General features: G+C 43.3%; 1 protein-coding gene across 14 annotated transcripts in view; it reads left to right on the plus strand.

Moving 5' to 3' along the window:
* The first annotated feature begins 10924 nt into the window (after positions 1-10924).
* Positions 10925-25492, plus strand: part of LOC131447159 (NACHT, LRR and PYD domains-containing protein 12-like) — a 117101-nt gene continuing 102533 nt past the window's right edge. For 5 of the 14 annotated variants that reach the window (XM_058618679.1, XM_058618683.1, XM_058618685.1 and 2 more), the window contains exons 1-11: positions 10925-11098; positions 12905-13024; positions 13913-14032; positions 14871-15082; positions 15488-17315; positions 17953-18126; positions 20969-21142; positions 22117-22290; positions 24445-24618; positions 24859-25032; positions 25225-25398. In XM_058618679.1, the coding sequence (XP_058474662.1) occupies positions 10950-11098; positions 12905-13024; positions 13913-14032; positions 14871-15082; positions 15488-17315; positions 17953-18126; positions 20969-21142; positions 22117-22290; positions 24445-24618; positions 24859-25032; positions 25225-25398 (3473 nt within the window). In that variant the 5' untranslated portion in view covers positions 10925-10949. The remainder of the gene's footprint in view (positions 11099-12904; positions 13025-13912; positions 14033-14870; positions 15083-15487; positions 17316-17952; positions 18127-20968; positions 21143-22116; positions 22291-24444; positions 24619-24858; positions 25033-25224; positions 25399-25492) is intronic. The other 9 variants (XM_058618684.1, XM_058618687.1, XM_058618692.1 and 6 more) reach the window with 6 other exon arrangements.

The raw sequence follows: 25492 nt of genomic DNA on the forward strand, positions 1-25492 counted from the left end.
TCTGTTGTCACGTGTGACGTGCAATGGAGTGCCTCAGGCTGCATGAAAGCTGCAGTTGGGCTAACCAGTGCATGTGCACGTTCAGTTAGAGATAGAGCCAAAACACTCTCAACTTTCCATTGGTATATGTAGAGCAGTGAGGAGATTAAATCAGGTTGATACTTAGCCATTATATAGGCTTCAGGGTTAGGTGGAGTTGTTCGTCTCACAGCTTTAACTCCTTCTGGTGTCGAAATCGGGTCGATGCCAAAAGCAATCATCAGGTCTCGTCCTAACAAGTTGAAAAGACAGACTTGGGAAAGCAAAAATGAGTGCTTTACTTTAGTAAATGGTTCAGGATGAGAACACGTAGTTGGAGATGTATAGTTTTCTTTGACTGTTGTTCCACATGCACCAATGGAATACATGAAATTGCCACTGAGTTTGGCCTCAGGTATTTCAGAGTATTTTAACACTGTGCGTGTTGCAACTGAGTCAACCATAAATGTAACATCTTTTCCTGCAACATTCAAAATCATAGTGGGCAGTTTCTGCACCATCGAGTCATCATACATGGTGTATGTTCCTATAGGTTTAAACTCAGTTTTTCTTTGTAAAACTTCAATAGTATCTGTGATTAGTTGGTGTTGTTGCTGCAATGTAAGCGTGTGAGTGGTGTGTGTGTGTGTCTCATTCTCACTCCCCTTTTCTGAAGGTTCAGGGTAGGCTGTCTGGGTGACGCACGCATCCGGTCCTCCCCTCCCTCGTCTCTCAGATCAGTCAGATGATTGTTGCCAACGTTCATTTCTGCCTCTAGGTGGAGCACCTCTTCCCCTGCCTCGGCCTCGGAATTGTGTGCAATCCTTTGCCCAATGTCCTTTGTTGCCACACAGGAAGCACACATCGTAGTCTGGTGGCGGTCCTGCTCTTGGACCGGATCTCTCTCCTTGCCATGGCCTGCGTCCTCTCTGCATGCCTCTTCCTCTTCGTTGTGAAACACCATAGTGCTGAACTGGAAGTGGTTGAGTTGATGGTACTGCAACTTGTTGAGAGAGCATAGTTAACATAGCTCTGTGTTCAGTGTCTTTTCTTTTCTTTTTTTCTTTTCTTTTTTGTCCTGCAGGCGTTTGTATGCATGGTCAGCATGTCTCACAGCATCAATCATGCGAACAGAAGGGTCGTTCGCGCCTATGCACAGGTCAAGGGTGCGCTGACGGACTTCTGACAGCAGGCCAGTGAGGGAGCTGGTTTTGAGCAGTCTCTCGTAGGGTGTGGTGTCATTGCCTCGGAATGGATCAGGACGAGGAATGCCACTGTTTACGTCAAACACCTCTTGCAGGCGGTGATTGTAGTCACGTGGTGATTCATCTTCCTTCTGAAAGCAGGCATTCACTTTAGTGAGGTCACAGTGAGCAGGGAAAACCTCAACCAATTTCAGTCCTAATTGTGTGACAAATTCCTGATACTGTCGGTCTGCTAGATCAGCATCGTCATTAGTGTCCCAATTCACCGTTTGTGGTCTGTAGTCGCCATCTCTTGGGAAAATGTCTTTCACCTTGGAGAAATGAGATAGATTCATGTATTTCATCATGACTCTCTGGATTTTTGCCTGAGGTTGGTGTGAAGTCTTTGTTGAACTGAACATAGGCTCGTGCCATGGCGGCACCACCTTGTGCAGGCTTTGGGAGGTGTGATGCTGCATCAATCATGTCCTGAGTTGTCCATGGGCGGTAGACAAAACCTGGATTTCCATCCGGACCCATGACTTGCACCCTTGGCATCGTAAGAGCTGAATCTGATTGTTGTCTGGTGCGTGCTGCAATTGGAGGGGAGAGGGAGGAGGAAGTGAAGACACTGGAGCCTGGTGAGGGAGTGTTCATAAAAGAGGATGTGGATGACATCGGTGATGACGTGGCAGATGAGGCGGAGCCATTGCATCTGGAGGGGGTTGTCTTCGAGGGAGGGACCAGGAAGCGTCGTCAACCAGAGAGCTCTGACCGCACCCTGTCAGTTTAGGATAGAGAGAATTCTTTTTACTCTTAGGTTTAAAATCACTTCCTTTGTCTTTCTTATCGACTTTCATACATGTTATCATTTTGCACACTTGTCTCCTTTCTCTCATCTCACATTCATCTTCCCACTTTTTCAGACATCCTTCATTCTTTTCAATCTCTCTCATTTAATCACTTTTCACTCTCTTTTTGCTCATAATTGTCTGTCTGTCTCAAGACTTTCACGTAATTTTTTCAGTTGATTTTTGCTCAACGATCCCACTTCTGACTTTTGTGAGTGAGATGAAACACGAGAAATGAGTCGGATGAATACAAGCAAGTTGATTTAATCTGAGTTGCAACCAGAGGAGCACAGTTTACAGAGTCGAAGAGTCTGCAAAGTGAACAAACTGAGCAGAAAGAAACAAGGCGTAAATAAACATGTCTTCAGCAATATGTGTACGTGATATAGAAAAACAGGATGTTCGTCAAATAGAGCAGTTGTCTGATATGATGCCAAATCAGGTATTGTGAAAACTAGCAGATGTCTGTGGACAGGGACCTTGAGATAAAATGGGAAACTCCTAACTGTCTGCTGAAACTTGTGTGACTTAAGGAAACAAGTATCCGCTAAACCTTGTGTGACCCAAAGAAACATCTGTGTGCATGTAATATGCTATTACAGCACTTACCCTACTCTCGTCCTATCTTCAAAACCGAACATACAGAGTAACCTGGAGAGGATCTGTGTCGGAACCCTGTCCTCTAACTACTGGGGTCCCTCAGGGTTCTGTCTTGGGCCCTCTCCTCTTCTCTCTGTACACCAACTCTCTTGGTTCTGTTATTCTCTCTCATGGTTTTTCCTATCACAGCTACGCCGATGACCAAAATTCTCCCACACTACACTGCTCCTCCGCTCCCTTCACTCACTTCCTGTAGCTGCTCGCATCCGCTTCAAGACTCTAGTGCTTGCGTTCCATGCTACAAACGGATCCGGTCCACCCGACATCCAGGACATGATCAAAACATACACCCCAGCCTGCCCCGACGAAAAACACATTTCTTTCGACTCTGCCTCGACTAAGACGACGGCAACAAAAAACAACAAAAAAAAACGTGCTTATACATCGCACTTATGACTAGCACTTCATAGTTTGGCTTATTTGAAGCATTTACTTACTTCTCTTCTCTTGTTTGTACCCAAATTTTTAAATGCACTTATTGTAAGTCGCTTTGGATAAAAGTGTCTGCTAAATGACATGTAATGTAAAAATTATTTTTGACCATGGGTCGACGAAATCAGCTGGGCTGGCCATTCTGTTCTGTAACTACTGGTAAATTGGTGGCCTCTAAATCCAGTAACAATGGCTAATCTGGCTAATCTGTGTTTGAATATTGATGATCAGTATGGTATTCTTGTTAATGTCTATGGCTTCAACAACCAGCTCGAAACAAACTATTACTTACAGAGCTTTCTGATAATATTGAAAATCTTAGACTTACCTATCCACTTGCAAATGTAATTGTGGGAGGAGTTTACAATATGGTTTATGATGAATATCTGGGTGATAGCCTTCTAAAAGTCAATTCAGCTTTCATAATCCTGTCTAATCTCATTTCTGTGGCAATCATAATTTAGTAGACCCATGGCGCTTTAAACACCCTGACACTAAACAATAATCCTGGTTCAAACTGAATAATGTATTCAAATCCAGAACTGACTTCTGGATCATTTCTGCTTCAATGATGCGTTCTGTTTCACACTGCTGTAAGTCAGCAGCTCTGTTATTGAGTTGAGTTTTAAACCCCCTGCTGGTCATTATAGAAACAAGGGCTATTGGAAATTCGATTCACCCTTATTAAATTGTCAAGCATATTGTGACGGCATAAAATCTGTAATTGACACGATACTATCCTATGTTTCAAAGTGGGAGCTTTTAAAATTAAACATTTTATGAATTTTCCATTCATTTTGGGAAAGCATTTAACAGAAGTAACAAACTGGCAGAACTTGATTTAATTAAAGAAATGAATAATTATTGTAATAAGGCATCTCTTACTGACTGTTTTAATGCTAGTGGAAACGCTACTCAAACCGTGCCGAGGCGAGTAGAGCCTGTGGAAATGCACCATAAATGGATAGAAGACAGTGAAAGAAGCACAGCTTATTTTTGTCGTTTAGAAAAAAGAAATTCAATGAAAACCTGACTGATTCAAAACCAACTATGTACAGATCCAACCTTGATTACTAAGGAAATAACTTCCTTTGACACTAAATGACACTCTGCAGCAGATTCAGACTCCTTTTGTCACCATATCAAAGATCTTATCCTCTGTACAGATGAGGAGTTTGCAGAGTTCTGTGAAGCTGATATTAATATTTTTGAGCTTGTCTTTAAATAAATCTCATGGCTGTGATGGCCTTACATCTCATTTCTACCCACATTTTTGGGACTTACTCAAAAATCTTTTTGCTCTCATGTTGAAGGAAGCAACTGATAATCTGTCGTTCCCTCCCACTATGAAACAAGGTGTGATTACTTTAATCCCCAAACCGGGTAAAGAATCCAAAATTTTGGATAATCTTAGAACTATCATTTTATTAAAAACTGATTATAAGATTGTAACGCTTGTGCATGCCAATAAATTCAAAAGTAACCTAGACAAAATGAATGACTCCCAATCTTGATTTATAAAGGATGGATCCATTCTCAACAACATCCGTTTGGTGATCCATCTCCTAGATTATAATTGAATTTTTTGAATTGAATGACTTTATTCCTCCCCCAGGGGGGAAACACACATTCACAACAGCTCAGTTAAGAAAGGTGAGAATAGAATAAAAGTAAAAATAAGAATAAAAATATAGAATAAAAATAAAAATAAGATAAAATAAAAATACAATACAATACAATACAATATTAAGACAAAATTACCAAAAGATAAAAAGTAAAAAAGATAAAATTACACTCTAATATAGAGTATTATCAGGGAAAGTGAGTGGACATTTAAGAGGAGTTAAATATCCGAACAGCAGTGGGGATGAAGGACTTTCGGTAGCGCTCTGTCCTACACTGAGGGTGCCGGAGCCTGCCGCTGAAGGAGCTGCCAAGCCCCTCCACAGTCAGGTGCAGTGGGTGGAGTGTGTTCTCCATGATGGAGGACAGTCTGGATAACGTCCTCCTCTGTCCCACCTCCTCCACCGATTCCAGCGAGCAGCCCAGGACAGAGCCGGCCCTCCTGACCAGCCTGTTCAGTTTCTTCCTGTCCCGGTCCGTGCAGCAAACCACAGCATAGTGGATGGCAGAGGCCACCACAGAGTCAAAGAAAGTGCGGAGTAGAGGTCTGCACACTCCGAAGGACCTCAGTCTCCTCAGGAGGTGGAGGCGACTTTGACCCTTTTTGTAGAGGGCGTCAGTGTGAGTGGTCCAGTTCAGTTTGTTATTGAGGTGAACACCCAGGTACTTAAAGTTATCCATCAGCTCGATGTCCGAGCCCTGGATGCTCACCGGTGGGTGTGGTGGGGTCTTTCTCCGGAAGTCGATCACCATCTCCCTCGTCGTTCAAGCACAAGAAGTTGCTCTCACACCAGTCCACAAAGTTTTTGATGACCGACCTGTACTCCAGCTCGTCCCCCTCAGACACGCAGCCAACAATGGCTGAGTCATCGGAGAACTTCTGGAGGTGACAGCTGCTGGAGTTGTAGGTGTAGTCTGAGGTGTAGAGGGAGAAGAGGAACAGTGAGAGCACCGTCCCCTGGGGAGCCCCGATGCTGCAGATGGCCACCTCAGACCTGCAGTCCTGCAGCCTCACATACTGCGGCCTGTTGGTGAGGTAGTCGGTGGTCCATGCAGCCAGCTGTGTCCCCACTCCTACGTCCTCCATCTTCCTCCGCAGCAGGGTGGGGTGTTGGAGTGAGGTGTTTTGGAGGTGAGGACGGTTGGTGGATGGTGGCTGTAGCCGCTGGAGAGCAGGCGTGTGAGGAGTGGGGGGCAGAGGTGGAGAGGGGAGGGGGGCCCTGATCGAATCGGTTGAAGTATTGATTCAGTTCAGTGGCCCATCGCTGGTCCCCCCCTGCTGTGACTCTGGCTCCACTCTGTCCATGACCTGTGATGTTCTTCAGGCCTCTCCACACATCCCTCGCTTTGCTCTGTCCCATCTGCTCCTCCAGTTTCCTCTTGTAGACGTCCTTAGCCTTCCTGATCGCCTGCTTGAGCTCCCGCTGGACTTTTTTCAGCTCCTCTCTGCTCCCTGAAGCAAACACCCTCTTCTTCTTGTTCAGCAGAACTTGAAGTTGAGGGGTCACCCATGGCTTGGTGTTGGCAAAGCACTGCACCCTGCGGGTTGGTGCGACGTTCTCCTCACAGAATTTTATATAATGTGTGAAACAGTCATTGAAGCCGTCGATGTTATCTCCATCAGAGAAAGTCTCCCAGATTGTTGTCTCGAAGCAGTCTCTCAACCTCTCCTTGGCTTCTTCTTTCCACATCATTACAGTTCTTTTCTGTGTGGGCTGCCTCCTCACCATGGGTGTGTATTCAGGTCGCAGACGTATCAGGTTGTGATCAGAGCGGCCGAGTGGAGGGAGGGGGGCGGAGGTGTACGCACCCTTTATATTTGCATATAAGAGGTCCAGCATCTTGTTCTCCCGGGTGTGGCACTTCACGTACTGTGTGAACGTGGGGAAAAAGGGGGAAAGCGAGGCATGGTTGAAATCACCATTTATGAGCAGGAGAGAGTTTGGGTGTTCAGTTTGCAGTGCTGACACTGAGCTGTGCAGCCTCTCACATGCTGCGGCTGCATCGGCTGAGGGAGGGATGTAGACTGTATACACAATCACATGTGAGAACTCCCTCGGGATGTAATACGGGCGGATGCCCACCGCAACAAACTCAATGTCCTTTGTGCAAACTTGTTCTTTGATGGAGACGTGCGCGGGGTCGCACCATCTCTCGTTAATGAACACCGCCACTCCTCCGCCTCTCCTCTTCCCAGCCACATTCCGGTCCGCACGTACCGCCTTAAACCCCTCCAGGGAAACGACCGAGTCCGGTGTCATCTCCGTCAGCCAGGTCTCCGTGAAGCACAGCAGGCTGCTCTCCCTGAAGTCCCTCTGGTGCCGGGTCAGCGCCGCGAGCTCGTCCGTTTTGTTCACGAGGGAGCGGACATTTCCCATGATGATAGATGGAATAAAAGGACGGAACCTACGTTTCCTCTCCTGTTTCCTCCGACCCGCTCTGCAGCCCCGTCTCTTCCTGTTTAAAACCGTTGGAATCATCCATTCTGCGTTGAGAGAGAGAGCGGTGTTGCGCAACACCAACAGCTGATCCCTGGTGTAAACAACGGATCCGCTGAGCGTGTCTGCCGACGGAGTTCCCAAAAGTGCCGAGAAGAGCATTAAACAAAATGCAAAAGTAATGAAAGTGGTCTCATTGTGCGCGTGGTGGCAGCAGGATTCGACCATTTTAAAGAAAAAGCGTGAACCGCGCCAGAAAAAAGGAGAAAAAAGGAGAAAAAGTAAGAAAGAAGGGAGAGCCGTTGTAAGCAGCAGCTGCTCGTGCAGCGCCATCTTGAAGAAACTAAATGGGATTTATTGATTGAATGTTCCTCTTATTTCAATGATATTTCATTCATTATGTCGGATGTTTTTTGTCTGATACTATTTTACACCTTAGAGTAGTATGTGTTCAATTCACTGTTATCATTCTATTAAATATATGATATTCATATAACGATCAGAAAATATTCAAATCAATTCAGGCCAGAAAACCCGCAGACTTATGATCATACTGTTAGGAACAATAAGTGTAAATAATAAATTCAAGTCCACAAACATAGATGTAGAACTCTCGCGCTGCCTCTTTATTTCCTGCTCGACTCATTTCCTGTAAGAGAAAGTGAAAGTAACTATTCTGTAACTTTGCTTCAGTCGCCATTTGAACTGCGCAGCACGAGGACAGACTGGTGAGTGTTGACGTGATTATGATGATAATATATGATGATATATGATGATATATGATGATATATGATGATATATGATGATTTAGTGCGTGTGAGTCAAGTACCTTAAAGTGAGACTTGAGTAAAAGTCTTAAAGTTTGACATTTACTCTACTTGAGTATCAAAAATCTTTTCTGATATAAAATGTAGTCAAAGTTGCTAGAAATAACAAAGTCAGGTACAAATACGTGGAATGTGTACTTAAGTACAGTCATGAAGTATATGTACTGCTTAATCCTGACAGATTAGAATGGAAACTTCCAGCCTGTCATAACTCCAGTCAGTCGTCTTTTGTTTTTCATAAATGTGACGTCATGTTTTCTTCTTTATGTCAATTCTACTCAAGCGTCCAAACCGAAACATAAAGTCCCGTCAAACGCGAACACAATGTTAAATGAGATTAAATGAACGATTGTAAATGATCATTTGGATTAAAAGTGAAATAATAATGTCATATATTCATATTATCATCAAAATAATGACTTGATTTAGTAGCTTTAAGGACTATAAGTACTATAAGTACTATAAGTGCTTAATGCAGTCGGATGAAGTGCTTTTACTGTGAACTTTTGAGAGGGGTCTGGCTGCAGACCTGCACTGTCAGGACCTTTCGTTGCAGACCTGCACTGGGAGGTCTCCTGTACTGTCAGGACCGGAAGCTCTTCAAAATAAAAGCGAGCATACCGGAAGCACGTATTTTTCATTCCCGATGTTTATTTCTTGGGTCTTTATTTTATGTTAACAATGTAAATATGTTTATGTGTATCCATGTGTTTGATTAAAGAGATTTAAAAAAAAACTGTATATCTTTCCAGTTCAACTGGATAAGGTGAAAAAACGCAGGATAATAATAAAGATAAAAACAAACAAAATATTATATAAAAAAATAAAATACAAAACGTTATGACCAACTAGGGTTATTCTACAGATAATCTTTATAAACTGAACACCAAAGAACAAGATTAACTATGCAAATTATTAACAATATAAATAGCCATAAATAGCCAAAGCTATAACACTTGTGTTTTCTTTGTAACAAAATAGTGTTGAAAAACAAACAGAGCTAAACTCCACTGTGGAGATGATTGGAGCATGTTGAAAATTCTTCTTCAATCAAGTTCTCTTACATTTACAAAGTAAATGAAATGGCTAGTGTTTCACACTGAGGTAACTGAGGCTTACTGCCTGTGCTGCAAACCACACATCAAGTAAGTAAACATGAAACAAATAAACAACTTCTTTCTCTTAAGAAAACCAAACTTGATTTAAGGGAGTTGAACATTCCTCTTCTTCTTCAGAAGAGGAGGCTTGCTCTCTGTGCTGTGACAATGTCACCTGCAGTGACCAGCTTGTGTAAGGGCAGCTGTAGCATCACCTGTCTCTCCTTCAACACAGCTGCAGCTGTTGTGCTGCGGTGGAAAAACGTGACAACTTTCCTCACTCTGCCGAGGAGTCGGGACGTCTGGTGAACGCCCATCGCTCTCTGCGCAGCCACATTAACAGTGTGAGCAAAGCAGCGTATATGCGGTGAAAATCCGGCCGCTTCGACAGCATTGGCAATGTTTCTGCCGTTATCTGTTGTCACTTAAAGCACTTACAGCAAATTGTGTGGGTCTTGTCGACTACACCATTGCCGTCCTTTATCTCCACCATGTAGCCCAAATGTTGCCATACTGCTGACTGAAATGAAGAGGGAGGATCCGCTATTTCTGGGTTGGTTGCCATGTTTCCTCACGTTCTTCTTCAACTAGCTCGACTTTTGCAGGCAGGCGTCACATGATTCATTGGATCTGAACGGGAGGGATCACTCTGGGAGTTGGAAGGGGTGTGTCGCGATTCTGCCTTCTCACACCGTGACACAGGATCGTGCATCTGAGTGTCATTTTTAGGCACAAGGGGGCAGTGAAATCGCTTGCAGCATGACGTGCAGCGTTCAACTTTGGGCGTAGTGCCGGTACTTAAGATTGAAATATGCATCTGTAAGAGACAAATAATGTCGTAATAAGTAAAACAAAATGATATAAAAACTATATGATATAACTCAGTTTTCTTGGTCTTTGAGTAGGAAAATGGCACATTTAAGTGAGCACTATCGATACGATAACAACGCTAAAAACTACCCAAAAGTCCAAAACCCAATTCTTTCAAATTAATATAACTTTACTGGGCAATATATAGTGTGCAACATAACGTTCTAGTGAATAAAGACTGTTTCTGTTTCTTCGTATGACGCAAAGTTGTTGTCACTTGACTTTTACTCACCTCGTCGTCTCCACACTTCTCATGGGGAACGAAAAATATGTGCTTCCAGTATGTTCGCTTTTATTTTGAATATGTGCTTCCGGTGTGCTCGCTTTTATTTTGAAAGGCTTCGAATCAACTTCCAGTTCTGACAGTGCAGGAGACCTCACAGTGCAGGTCTGCAGCCAGACTGTCTTGGAACTTTTGGAGTAATCCAGGGTCAAAGTTGACTTGAGCTCAATTTGCACAAACTCCTGACAACAACAAAGAGAAGACGTGCTTTTTATATATGAGGTTTACACTTTACACTATAAAACAAGTTATTCTCTGTAAATCTGTATATTGGGACGGTTTATTCAATTGAATTTTATTTGTATAGCGCCAAATCATAACATACATGATCTCAGGTCTGTACATAGACAACATCAAGGAGAGCAGAGAAACACAACAGTTCACACAATGAGCAAACACTAGGCATCAGTGGAGAGAAAAAACTCCCTCTTAACAGAAGAAGAAATCTCTGACAGAACCAGACTCACACATGTGCAGCATCTGCCTCGACCGGTCGGGGTGAAAGAGTATGGGGGACAGCGGAGAGGTTGGGGGACAGAAAGGGGGGAGAGAAAGGACAAGAGGGAGATGAGGTAGAGACACACATCTTCTCCATTTCTGCATCAGTAAATCTGTGATCAACCTGTGTGTGTGTGTGTGTGTGTGTGTGTGTGTGTCTGTCTCAGAATGACTGAAGTCCAGCAGATGAGTGGTTGTGTGGAGGAAGACGAGGACAGAGCAGAGTCTCCAGGACCCAGCGGTCTGTCTGTGAAGAGTGACTGTTCTATGGGACAACCTTTAACCTTCAGTCATGAACCTGGAGCCTCAGAGACAAAGTAAGAGACACTTTGTCCTGTGAAGAAGTCACGACCAAACCTGTGTCCTCACAAAGACAGAATCACACACACACACACACACACACACACAGCTGTTTTACCGTCATAAAAACTTTTATCCTGAGAAAACTTGTAACAATGCACTGACAACAAGACAACAACAGACTTTGTTGTGCGCTAAACACAAACGCAAAAAACACAAAAAACGAGTGGAAAACTCAACTAGAAGTGAGTGAAAAAGTCACTAGAAAGATTCATGTGATTGGTTCTACAACGACATCAAAGTCATTTGTCATCAGCTGTGAGTTTTTAAACCAGCTGCAGTTGTCCTTGGGTCACATGACTCACTGCACGTCATCATGATGACATCCATTGTATTGATCTTTGTCTAAATGTTGAGAAATAGCAGGCTTGATCATATTGACCATAACTCTTTGGAAACACTGTATTTCCTGTACTTGTTTGTGTTGTTTTCAGCCGGACATGAGAGCTTCAGCACAGGAATGATAATAGAACGCTTCCATAGCTCTGGAACAACAGGATTCTCTGTCAGTTTTTCAAAGATTGCACAGAAAGCATCATGAAGTTCAGGAGAGCAGTTTTTTAGCACAGAGGCTGAGAAACCATCAGGTCCTGTAGATTTCTGACTACCGTCATGTCTAAATGCTGACTGTACCTGTAGAGCAGGGCCGTCACACTCTAATGACCTGGGGGCCAATGAGCGTCTATTCTGGTCAAGAGGGGGCCGGACTACGGAACATAGAGTCGTCAAAAAACAAGTGTTCAGTAGCACGAGCTTCAAGTTAAAACACAATCTTGCATCATGATATCACACGTATACTTTGTGATACTGTTTATGATGCAAAATCAATCTGTTCATATCAAATACACATTTATTTCAAATGACGCAAATAATAACGTGGATGTCGGCAGAGCGAGGTCATACAGCGGCGACACGTGGCGAACCCAGATCAGCACGAACTTAAAGGAAAAGAAAGAAGACGCTCTTCTCCATCACTCTGCTCCACGCTCATGAACTGCAATCAGACGCAGCTTTGATTGAACACGCTCAGTATCACAGGTGGCTCGTCACTTTCACACATGAAGTTTGCCCAACATCAATAAACAATCAATACAAATAAACAAAGAATAACTGAGGGCACAGTTCAACAGTGGACAACTGTCATGAAACCATCAAACTAGGACTGATGATGGGGAGTCGGGGAGTGCAGCAGTTCCCTGACCTCACTTTTGAATCCACCAAACCTTTTGACAACTTTACACCTTTCATGTGTCGAGTACAAATTGGTGCTTTATAATAATAATAATAATAATGAGAAGGCTAACAATGGTTTCGTCACACAAATTAATTCCAGGAGCCGTTTCAGCTGCAATCCGTGGCTCGGTCCCTAACAAGCTTATTTATATACTGTATGTAATTGAATGTTGTATGTCATAAATTTAATAATGTGATCATTATGAGCGAATGTCTTATTATTACTGTTATAAAAACATATATTCTATCACCTCGCTGGCAGCTGTGCCTCAGCTACACACTGTGTTTAAAACAAGGTGAGGTCGTGGGCCATGTTTGTATTATAACATGATATTTAAGTGGGGGGACCGCATGTAATCAATTGAGGGCCCACATATGGCCCGCAGGCCGCCAGTTTGGCACCTGTGCTGTAGAGGATCAATCTTTACACAAAGATCAGCGACCACAGGCTGTAAACCTGAAATCTGTTTGTGATCAAAGTGTCTAAACAAAGACCATCATCAGTGATCATGTGATGTTTGTGTTTGCAGAGGTCAGAACCAGAGACAGAGAGCAGAGTCTCAAGGACCCAGCGGTCTGTCTGTGAAGAGTGACTGGTCTATGGACCCACCTTTATACTTTGGTCATGAACCTGGAGCCTCAGAGACAAAGTAAGAGACTCAATAAATAATGCTCTCAAATCAATATGATATGCTCTTGAATTAAGATAAGAAATAACCTCCATCTGTTGGAGGGAAATGTCTTTGACTGGACTTTTGTGAAGGAAGAAGAACTAAATGTGTGTGTGAGCAACAGACTGAACTGAACTGATTCAGAATCTGATGAAACGGATCAATGAGTCAAACCATTGACGAGTCAGAGAGAGTGTGAGGATGAGCCTCAGGGTTAGACCTTTACAACAGTCCATCAGAACCACTGTGAGACAAAGCTGTAAGGATGTCTTCACAGAGACATGTCCACCTGTCCCTGACGTGTCAGTGATAAAGAAATGTCTCCACAGAGACATTTCCACCTGTCCCTGACGTGTCAGTGATAAAGAAATGTCTTAACAGAGACATGTCCACCTGTCCCTGACGTGTCAGTGATAAAGAAATGTCTTCACAGAGACATGTCCACCTGTCCCTGACGTGTCAGTGATAAAGAAATGTCTTCACAGAGACATGTCCACCTGTCCCTGACGTGTCAGTGATAAAGAAATGTCTTCACAGAGACATGTCCACCTGTCCCTGACATGTCAGTGATAAAGCTGACATAGCTCTGGAACAATAGGATTATCTGTCAGTTTAAACTGTGTTTAAAACAAGGTGAGGTCGTGGGCCACGTTTGTATTATAACATGAAATTTAAGTGGGGGGACCGCATGTAATCGATTGAGGGGCCACATATGGCCCGCGGGCCGCCAGTTTGGCACCGCTGCTGTAGAGGATCAATCTTTACACAAAGATCAGCGACCACAGGCTGTAAACCTGAAATCTGTTTGTGATCAAAGTGTCTAAACAAAGACCATCATCAGTGATCATGTGATGTTTGTGTTTGCAGAGGTCAGAACCAGAGACAGAGAGCAGAGTCTCCAGGACCCAGCGGTCTGTCTGTGAAGAGTGACCAGTCTATGGGAAAACCTTTACACTTCAGTCATGAACCTGGAGCCTCAGAGACAAAGTAAGAGACTCAATAAATAATGCTCTCAAATCAATATGATATGCTCTTGAATTAAGATAAGAAATAACCTCCATCTGTTGGAGGGAAACGTCCAAACTTCAGAGCAGCTCTGAAAGCAGCTTCACATTAACAGCTCATTTCTTTTATTTGTTGTTCAAATTGAATTTGACTGGACTTTTGTGAAGGAAGAAGAACTAAATGTGTGTGTGAGCAACAGACTGAACTGAACTGATTCAGAATCTGATGAAACGGATCAATGAGTCAAACCATTGACGAGTCAGAGAGAGTGTGAGGATGAGCCTCAGGGTTAGACCTTTACAACAGTCCATCAGAACCACTGTGAGACAAAGCTGTAAGGATGTCTTCACAGAGACATGTCCACCTGTCCCTGACGTGTCAGTGATAAAGAAATGTCTCCACAGACACATGTCCACCTGTCCCTGACATGTCAGTGATAAAGAAATGTCTCCACAGACACATGTCCGCCTGTCCCCGACGTGTCAGTGATAAAGAAATGTCTCCACAGAGACATGTCCACCTGTCCCTGACGTGTCAGTGATAAAGAAATGTCTCCACAGACACATGTCCACCTGTCCCTGACGTGTCAGTGATAAAGAAATGTCTTCACAGAGACATGTCCGCCTGTCCCTGACGTGTCAGTGATAAAGAAATGTCTCCACAGAGACATGTCCACCTGTCCCCGACGTGTCAGTGATAAAGAAATGTCTCCACAGAGACATGTCCACCTGTCCCCGACGTGTCAGTGATAAAGAAATGTCTCCACAGAGACATGTCCACCTGTCCCCGACGTGTCAGTGATAAAGAAATGTCTTCACAGAGACCAGTTTGCTGTTTCTGTGGACGAGCAGATGTCCCGCTGTCCTCTGTGTCAGGACGTCCTGAAGGATCCAGTCTCCACCAGCTGCGGTCACTGGTTCTGCAGACGCTGCATCTCCTCATACTGGGACCAGTCTGGTCCACCAGGAGACTCCTGCTGTCCCCAGTGTGGGAAAAGACCCAGGACAGGACGTGGACCACAGAGCATCTTTGGTAAGACTCATAAGGAGAGCAGCTCCCATCAGCACTAGCAGACTTTAGAAATGGTAAAACAGGAGAAAACAGTTTAAAAGTTAAAAATGTGACTCATGTTAACTCCATGATGGAGTTTAACTCTCTGCTGCCCCCTGCAGGTTGAAGAAATGAAGGTTTCCCCTCATTTTGCTGCTTTTCTCTCATGATTGTTCTCTTGTATGCAGATGATACTCTTTCCTTCACAATCATCACAGTTCTTCTAGAATGATTCAGTCTTTCAGAATAAAGTTATTCAAGTCATTACAGTGAAAATGTAGTTTTTCATTTGACAACAAACAACATAAAACAACAACGTCACAGAAAAACATGACACTGATGAAAATAATCCTCAGCTGCTCACATTCTTTGTCTCTTGTCTTTCAGCAGATGTTGGTCTGCAGAAGGTTCTCGATGAACATAAGATCAGTCTGAGGACCAGATGTGAACATGTGACTGAAGGAATTGAAGGAACAAGAAGTAGAACCCTCCTGAACAGGATCTTCACTGAGCTCTACATCACAGAGGGACAGAGTGAAGAGGTCAATACTCAACATGAGGTGATGCAGCTGGAGACGACCTCCAAGAAGAAGATGGTCCAGGACACTCCCATCAAGTGCTGCGACATCTTTAAAGCCTTACCTGACCAGCAGGGGAACATCAGAGTCGTCCTGACCAACGGCGTCGCTGGTGTTGGAAAAACCTTCTCGGTGCAGAAGTTCACTCTGGACTGGGCCGAGGGTTTGGAAAACCACGATGTGAATCTGCTGATTGTGCTCTCGTTCAGGGAGCTGAACCTGATCAGAGATCAGCAGCACAGTCTTCTCACGCTGCTCAATGTTTTCCATCCAACATTAGAGAAGGTCAGCGCAGAGAAGCTCGCTGTCTGTAAACCTTTGTTCATCTTTGACGGCCTGGATGAAAGCAGACTCTCACTGGACTTCAGCAGCAGGACGCTGGTTTCTGACGTCACACACAGGTCATCAGTCAACGTGCTGCTGACCAACCTCATCCAGGGGAATCTGCTTCCCTCGGCTCTCGTCTGGATAACTTCTCGACCTGCAGCGGCCAATCAGATCCCTCGTACATGTGTTGACAGGGTAACAGAAGTACGAGGCTTCACTGACGACCAGAAGGACGAGTACTTCAGCAAGAGATCCAGAACTGAAGATCTGTCCAGCAGAATCATCTCACACATCAAGACGTCCAGGAGCCTCCACATCATGTGTCAAGTCCCAGTCTTCTGCTGGATCAGTGCTACAGTTCTGGAGCACATGTTGACCACAGAGCAGAGAGGAGAGCTGCCCAAGACCCTGACAGACCTGTACTCACACTTCCTGCTGGTTCAGACCAAGAGGAAGAAGAACAAGTACGATAAAGGACATGAGACAAGTCCACAGGAGCTGATGGAGGCCGACAGGGACTTTCTTCTGAAGCTGGGGAGGCTGGCCTTTGAACATCTGCAGAAAGGAGACATCATGTTCTACCAAGAAGACCTGGAGCGGTGTGGTCTAAGTGTGACAGAGGCCTCGGTGTACTCAGGAGTTTGTACAGAGATCTTCAGAAGAGAGAGCGTGATCTTCCAGAAATCAGTCTACTGCTTTGTTCATCTGAGCGTTCAGGAGTTTCTGGCTGCAGTCTACATGTTCCACTGTTTCACCAACAGGAAAACAGAGGTACTGCAGGACTTCTTCAGACAAGAAGTTAATGATGATGAAGATGATGATGATGATGATGATGATGGTGGTTACACTTCTCTGGATGTGTTCCTGAACGCAGCCATGGAGAAATCCCTTCAAAGTGAAAATGGTCACCTGGACCTGTTTGTTCGCTTCCTTCATGGACTCTGTCTGGAGTCCAACCACAGACTCTTAGGAGGTCTGCTGGGTCAGACTAAGAACAGTCCTGAAATCATCCAGAGGGTCATTGAGAACCTGAAGGAGATGAACACAGAGAACATCTCACCTGACAGAAGCATCAACATCTTCCACTGTCTGACAGAGATGAACGACCAATCAGTGCATCAGGAGATCCAAGAGTTCATGAAGTCAAAGAACAGAGAACAGGAACTCTCTGAGATCCACTGCTCAGCTCTGGCCTACATGCTGCAGATGTCTGAGGAGGTTCTGGATGAGTTGGACCTGGACAAGTACAACACATCAGATGAGGGGAAACAGAGACTGATTCCAGCTGTGAGGAACTGCAGGAAGGCTCGGTGAGTTCAGACATGATCAATAACATCATCAGTCAGTGATGATTCATGGTTTGGTTTATCAAATACACACAGAAGTCAGTTCTTCTCATTCTTCTCAGTTTGTTCTGGAGATGTTTTAAATGATGAAAGTGAAGATTTGTCAGCTGGTTGTGATTCTTGTTTTGAACTGAATGAAAACACCAAATCACAACATTCTCTCAAGTCTCTGTTCATGATAAGACAGAAAGACAAGAGAAACCAACAGTTCACACAATGAACAAACACTAGGGGGCAGTGGAGAGAAAATCTGTGACAGAACCAGACTCAAACATGTGCAGCATCTGCCTCGACCGGTTGTGGTGAAAGGACAAAATGGAGGACAGAGGAGAGGAGGGGGAGAGAAAGTGAAAGAGGGAGGTGAGGTAGAGACAGAAGAGAGAGACCAGGAGCAGAAATATAACAGTTGTGTCAGCTTCTAAGTTTAAACAGGACTTATGACATTTTTATACAACTACAATGTTATTGATGTTCTATTAATGAGACATAAACATTAGACTGATATCAACTTTAATTATAGTATCATATTAATAATAATAACAATACTACTGGTTTCAAGCAGCAACTTTGTCTAAAGTCTCATCTTTTATTCTTTATTCAGGTTAAGTGACTGCAGATTGACAGAGATCAGCTGTTCTTCTCTGGTCTCAGCTCTGAAGTCCAACCCCTCACACCTGAGAGACCTGAACCTGAGCTGGAACCAGCTGCAGGATTCAGGAGTGAAGCTGCTGTGTTCTGGACTGGAGAGTCCACATTGTAGACTGGAGACTCTGAGGTGAGTTCACTGACTCTCTGTTACTGTTGTAAATGTCAGATGTTTCATCCCCAACTGAAAGTCATTCATGTTGTCACATGAGTTGAATCAGTGATGGTTGTTCCATGTTTCCACTTTTTCTTCCCTCAGATGTAGAATCAGGATCTTTTCACAGCTGACGTGTTTTTTGTTTTCTAAAGTGTTTCAGTCGCTGTAGTTTTCACGTCAGTCGCAGCTTTGACCTTTTCTGACTGAACTTGATGTTTTTCACTTTCTCCTCTGACACGTTCACATGTAGCCAATCAGAATGAGTGTTGTTGATGATGTCACAGCTGTGACTGTTTACAAACAAACAGGAGCTTCCTCTCGTCTTCAAATCAGCTGTGTCTCAGTTCATAAGGCTGGATCCTCCAAGTGTGGACTCATGGTCCTGAGGGGTATTCCAGAAAGCGGGTTATGTGAGAACTCTGAGTTTGTTAACCCTGAGATGAGGGAAACCCTGAGTTATCCGTTCCAGAAAGAGAGGTAACTTAAACTCTGGGTCTGTTACTGCGGTAACTTACTCTGTGAACATAACCTGCTCGCTGGCAGGTTTACTATAAGAAACCCAGAGTTTCTACCTGTCTTCTCCCACACGAAGAAAGCAGTTAGACATGGATTGCCCATTCATTAGAAATCCAATCGACATCGAAGCCGTATTGATCAGAAATGCATTACGTCGTGAGAGAATCTTCTGACCCAGATTAGACGTTTTGATTAAAAATAAAAGACAAATTCACATGTGATTTGGTTCTTCTTTATTCATTAAAAGTACAAAAGCAACAGTCAGGATTTGTAATATAGTTCCAACTATTAACATATTTCACATATTCACCTGTTTCACCATGACAATGCACCCACCTCACCTGGTGTTCAAGTAATAGAATTTCCAAGTCTGTTTTTCTGATTTGCTGGTTCAGGTACACCATTTCTTTCTCGGTTTTTTGAATGGTTTTCATTAGGTGCACCCTGTACAACTCTTTTACCGGCAACTCGGAAACATATGGACGTTTAATTTAATTCCTGCAGTTCTACATACAGATTTAACATGGTATTGACCGAAAATCTCACTGTGTCAAGCTGTGCTCTCGAAGTTGATGGACCCTCCTCATGGTGATGCCCAGCCATGTTCTGTTGAAGGACAAGAATGTGCTAGTTTGTCCATTATCTATGCTCATCACTTCAGTGTACATGTCAAACTCCAAATTCCACTCAAGAATGTAAATGAATATGAATGGGTAGAGCAGTGCCAGTAGCTATACATAATATTAAGACACACTTCAGTAGGCCCCTCCGGATCTCTCCCTGTGGCAGCAGACAGCGTCTCCTCCTCCTCTATATAATTCAGATTGCATATATATATATATATATATAAAAGTTTTATTTAAAAAAAAGACATAAGTGTATACTTGCATCTGATGTAGGCACTGTCCTGGGGGGTGACAGGCTCAGATGAGCTTCCCCCGGGGATGCCTTCAGCCACAGGGCGACCCCTGTATTGGCTGAGAGCCAGCTCCTCAGCCTCTGACAGAGGTGGTGGTGGGGGCCCTCCACCCGTTTTTCGGGCCTCTGCCTTCTTTCTGTTGGCTGAGCAGAACTCAATGTTTGCAATCTGAATTAATATTTACGTTACGTTTAATAGCCTAAGTCAATTAAAAATAAAAAAATAAAGTGAGGTGCAATTATAGCCTAGCAAAATATGCCTTACCTTTTTGAATGATGTTTTTATGTTTAATTTTGAGCTGCTTCCAAGTACTCCTTTCTCCTGTTGGATTGCAGATTTCATTCCTACTTATATTCATAACTATAGGCTATGCTACGATCTTACGGTTAAATGTTACGTCAATGGAATAGTACATTCAAACTTACGCGTTGACTCGGGCAGCAATTTTCTCCCATGCGGTCTCTCTCTCCTTCGCTGCTGCAGCTGTGTTGCATTCGCGGCGAAATATGTGCTCATATTCTCCGTAGCCCAGCAAAAGGATCTCCAACTCCTTCGCACTGAAATATGTTGATCTTTTTTTTTTCTCGGTTGTCATGGTGACTCGTGGTATCGGGGCTCCATTGATGATGGCTTTTTTCAGTGGTTGTGCACGCGCGTACCTCGAGGTTAACATACTCAGAGTTGATTGAACTAACTCAGATCAGCTGTTCTGGAACCGGATACTCAGAGTTTCCCGACCTAGAGTAAGTCAACTCAGAGTTCAGGGATAGACTCAGAGTGTGTTGAACCTGCTTTCTGGAATACCCCTCAGATGTTGTCAACATGTGTCACAGCACCGTGACGTGGGCGTGTCCCAACTGTCACATGACTCGTCATCTGGTGTATGTTTGGCGGACGACCGTGTCCCAGAATTCTTTGCAGCAATAAAGGTGGTGGTAATGCACCTTTAAGCTGGTTTACTAAACACAGATGAATCAAAGAATCAAATCAAGTGTAAAATATAGAATTGTAAAGATGTTGAGAAGAAGTGTGATTCAGGACTTTGAAGTGTAGAGGGCAGTATTGAACCTCTCAGTGTACAGCCTGCACACAGACTCCACCTGTTTCTGCTTCTTATCATTGATTCATTTCATTGAGTTGAACTTGATGTGAAAAGTGAGGCTGTGTTGAAATTCACCTGTGACTTCTTTGTCATTTTGCTGCTGTTTCTTTGCGTCACTTGAACTGAACCTTCACACACTCGTGTGTCTCACAGTCACGACTCATGCTTTCTAAATACACTGTAGAAAATGTTCAGATACATTTTCATCCTCACAGCTGATATTTGACTCACACATTAAAATTCACCTGCTGAACAAAACACTTTTATTCTTTATTCAGGTTGATAAACTGCAGTTTGACAGAGATCAGCTGTTCTTCTCTGGCCTCAGCTCTGAAGTCCAACCCCTCACACCTGAGAGACCTGGACCTGAGTGAGAACCAGCTGCAGGATTCAGGAGTGAAGCTGCTGTGTTCTGGACTGGAGAGTCCACATTGTAGACTGGAGACTCTGAAGTGAGTTCACTGACTGAAGCTGCTGTTGTTTTTTTAAACTTTCATTTAATTTACATTAAACTCATTTTATTCACTGATGAATAAAATAAACTCCTTAAACACACACACACACACACACACACACACACACTCAGTAGTTGTCTAAAGCAGTGGTTCTCGCGGACACTCTCCCGGGGGGGCGCGAGTAGGCTACAGGATGGGAAGGAAAAAGAATAAAAAATCCCGAAAATTCCCCCCATGTCGAAATGCAAGTGGTTGGATTATTATAACAAACAAATAAATCATCCTCATGGCGACTTTTTGGTACCAGGTACTATTTTTAGTACCTGCTCCTGCGAGGTTCCAAGCACTAAGCAGGTACTATGCGATGATTGGTCAGACTGCCGGCCGCTGAATGGCCAGAGTCCCGTCACAGGGACTGGTTTAAAGTCACTAGTCACTCGGGGATGTGTGTGTGTGTGTCGCGTATAAAATGAATTCACCGCAGTTTCACTCAGCCGTGCAGTGATGACTCCGCCCACATTAAGTAGGTACTTTTTGTGTAGTTGAAATGCAAGAATTACCCCAAGAATTGAGGATCTTTGTAAGGCAAAGCAGGCTCAGGTCTCACATGAACATCGCCTGCAAGCTTCTGTAAAAAATGCAGATGATATTCCTACTATTAGACCTCGTAATAATAACAATAAAGCATACATTCATATCAAAGGTCTGGTGCCAATTCACAATTATACCAATAGCCTAGTAATGATAATAGGCCTACTGATGAGGATGATGATGATGATAATAATAATAATATCTATCTATCTATCTATCTATCTATCTATCCATCCATCCATCCAAGAGGTGGTGTAGTGGGGGTGGCGCCGGGAAGGGGAGGGTGGGCCCCAACTGCAATGAACCAGCTTTGGGGGGGCCCAGCTTGCAAAAGGTTGAGAACCCCTGGTCTAAAGTCTCATGTTTTATTCTTTATTCAGGTTGAGTCACTGCAGATTGACAGAGATCAGCTGTTCTTCTCTGGTCTCAGCTCTGAAGTCTAACCCCTCACACCTGAGAGACCTGGAGCTGAGTGGGAACCAGCTGCAGGATTCAGGAGTGAAGCTGCTGTGTTCTGGACTGGAGAGTCCACATTGTAGACTGAAGACTCTGGGGTGAGTTCACTGACTCTCTGTTACTGTTGTAAATGTCAGATGTTTCATCCACAACTGAAAGTCATTCATGTTGTCACATGAGTTGAATCAGTGATGGTTGTTCCATGTTTCCACTTTTTCTTCCCTCAGATGTAGAATCAGGATCTTTTCACAGCTGACGTGTTTTTTGTTTTCTAAAGTGTTTCAGTCGCTGTTGTTTTCACGTCAGTCGCAGCTTTGACCTTTTCTGACTGAACTTGATGTTTTTCACTTTCTCCTCTGACACGTTCACATGTAGCCAATCAGAATGAGTGTTGTTGATGATGTCACAGCTGTGACTGTTTACAAACAAACAGGAGCTTCCTCTCATCTTCAAATCTGGGGGGTATTCCATCAACGTAGCTAAGAATTGCCAGACTTAGGTGTAAGCTTGAAGCTTGACTAAGCTCCATCTCCCAATCTAGCTCCAAGTCGTTCCATCAAGTGAAATCAGCTGGCTGATATCCTTTTCATTTAAGCCTGTCATTTTTACATGCTGTATTTGTGCTACTTCTGTATTTTGTCCCAGATGCTATATGTTGAATTGTTGTATTTTCATTTTATTTTATGTAAAGCACTTTGAATCACCTTGTGCTAAAATGTGCTATATAAAGTTGCCTTGCCTACATTTTTGATAATAATAGGCTACATTTAATCAAAGTATTTTACATGACTCATCACATTTATCATACAATTGATGGTAGATTATTACATGAAGAAATGCAATGTTGGTTATCATTCTATAGGAAATAATCATATGACAGATCTATTGATTATTTATCTAGAATCATTTTAGCAAATCAAGCAATTCAATGGAGACGAGGACCCCTATTACAGTAAGTGAATGCAGGTGACAGCAAATCAATCATCTATCTCCTATCAATCAGAGGCCCTAACCCTTGTTACATCAAAACAATGATGATCTCTTTAAATTTCCTTTTATTATATTTTTTTGCTAATTAGTTTAATTTTGTATTTATTTGTGTCTTATTTTTTATTATATTTTATTTTGGTGATAGTGTTCTTTAATGTACTTATATATAATATATAATTATTAGTTTAAATCATTTCTTTAATACATTTTATTATATATTTTATGTTTTACATATTATTTTATCATTCCATGACAGTTGTGTGTCTCTGGTTCTGTCTATTGGACATTCTTTGATCATAGATGGTGCTAAGCTTCACTTTTAGTCTGCTACAGACCAGGTTTGCCCGGCAGCATAAGTTACCATGGTTACATGGCTGGCATTCACATTAGCCACCTTGGTGGAACAGGGTTGAGGCTCAGATTGATGGAACGGAAACCTGAGCCACAGTTATGGCTTAGCCATGGTTGAGGCTTAGCCAGAGTCATAGTTTCCATGGTTACTGAGTTGGGGCTAATCTCAGCCTCTTTGATGGAACCGAACTCTCACTCATATTAGCCAGACTTGGCCATTAAAGCTTGGCTTTGCCTTTAGCCTGCTTGATGGAATACCCCCCTGCTGTGTCTCAGTTCATAAGGCTGGATCCTCCAAGTGTGGACTCATGGTCCAGATGTTGTCAACATGTGTCACAGCACCGTGACGTGGGCGTGTCCCAACTGTCACATGACTCGTCATCTGGTGTATGTTTGGCGAACGACCGTGTCCCAGAATTCTTTGCAGCAATAAAGGTGGTGGTAATGCACCTTTAAGCTGGTTTACTAAACACAGATGAATCAAAGAATCAAATCAAGTGTAAAATATAGAATTGTAAAGATGTTGAGAAGAAGTGTGATTCAGGACTTTGAAGTGTAGAGGGCAGTATTGAACCTCTCAGTGTACAGCCTGCACACAGACTCCACCTGTTTCTGCTTCTTATCATTGATTCATTTCATTGAGTTGAACTTGATGTGAAAAGTGAGGCTGTGTTGAAATTCACCTGTGACTTCTTTGTCATTTTGCTGCTGTTTCTTTGCGTCAAACGTGTTTATTCTTCACGTTCACTTGAACTGAACCTTCACACACTCGTGTGTCTCACAGTCACATGACTCATGCTTTCTAAATACACTGTAGAAAATGTTCAGATACATTTTCATCCTCACAGCTGATATTTGACTCACACATTAAAATTCACCTGCTGAACAAAACACTTTTATTCTTTATTCAGGTTGAACAGCTGCAGGTTGACAGAGATCAGCTGTTCTTCTCTGGCCTCAGCTCTGAAGTCCAACCCCTCACACCTGAGAGACCTGGACCTGAGTGAGAACCAGCTGCAGGATTCAGGAGTGAAGCTGCTGTGTTCTGGACTGGAGAGTCCACATTGTAGACTGGAGACTCTGAAGTGAGTTCACTGACGGAAGCTGCTGTTGGTTTTTTAAACTTTCATTTCATTTACATTAAACTCATTTTATTCACTGATGAATAAAATAAACTCCTTAAAGACACACACAGACACACACGCACACGCGCGCACACACACACACACACAGTCACACACACGCACATACACAGACACACACACACACACACACACACACACACACACATTGTTCTAAAGTCTCATGTTTTATTCTTTATTCAGGTTGAGCCTCTGCAGTTTGACAGAGATCAGCTGTTCTTCTCTGGTCTCAGCTCTGAAGTCCAACCCCTCACACCTGAGAAACCTAGACCTGAGTGAGAACCAGCTGCAGGATTCAGGAGTGAAGCTGCTGTGTTCTGGACTGGAGAGTCCACATTGTAGACTGGAGACTCTGGGGTGAGTTCACTGACTGAAGCTGCTGTTGTTTTTTTAAACTTTCATTTCATTTACATTAAACTCATTTTATTCACTGATGAATAAAATAAACTCCTTAAAGACACACACACACACACACACACAGTCACACACACAAACACACACACACACACACACATTGTTCTAAAGTCTCATGTTTTATTCTTTATTCAGGTTGAGTGGCTGCAGTTTGACAGAGATCAGCTGTTCTTCTCTGGCCTCAGCTCTGAAGTCCAACCCCTCACACCTGAGAAAACTGGACCTGAGTCAGAACCAGCTGCAGGATTCAGGAGTGAAGCTGCTGTGTTCTGGACTGGAGAGTCCACATTGTAGACTGAAGACTCTGGAGTGAGTTCACTGACTGAAGCTGCTGTTGGTTTTTTAAACTTTCATTTCATTTACATTAAACTCATTTTATTCACTGATGAATAAAATAAACTCC

Source organism: Solea solea, chromosome 20 (assembly GCF_958295425.1).
Source record: "Solea solea chromosome 20, fSolSol10.1, whole genome shotgun sequence".
In the NCBI taxonomy this organism is placed as follows: domain Eukaryota; kingdom Metazoa; phylum Chordata; class Actinopteri; order Pleuronectiformes; family Soleidae; genus Solea; species Solea solea.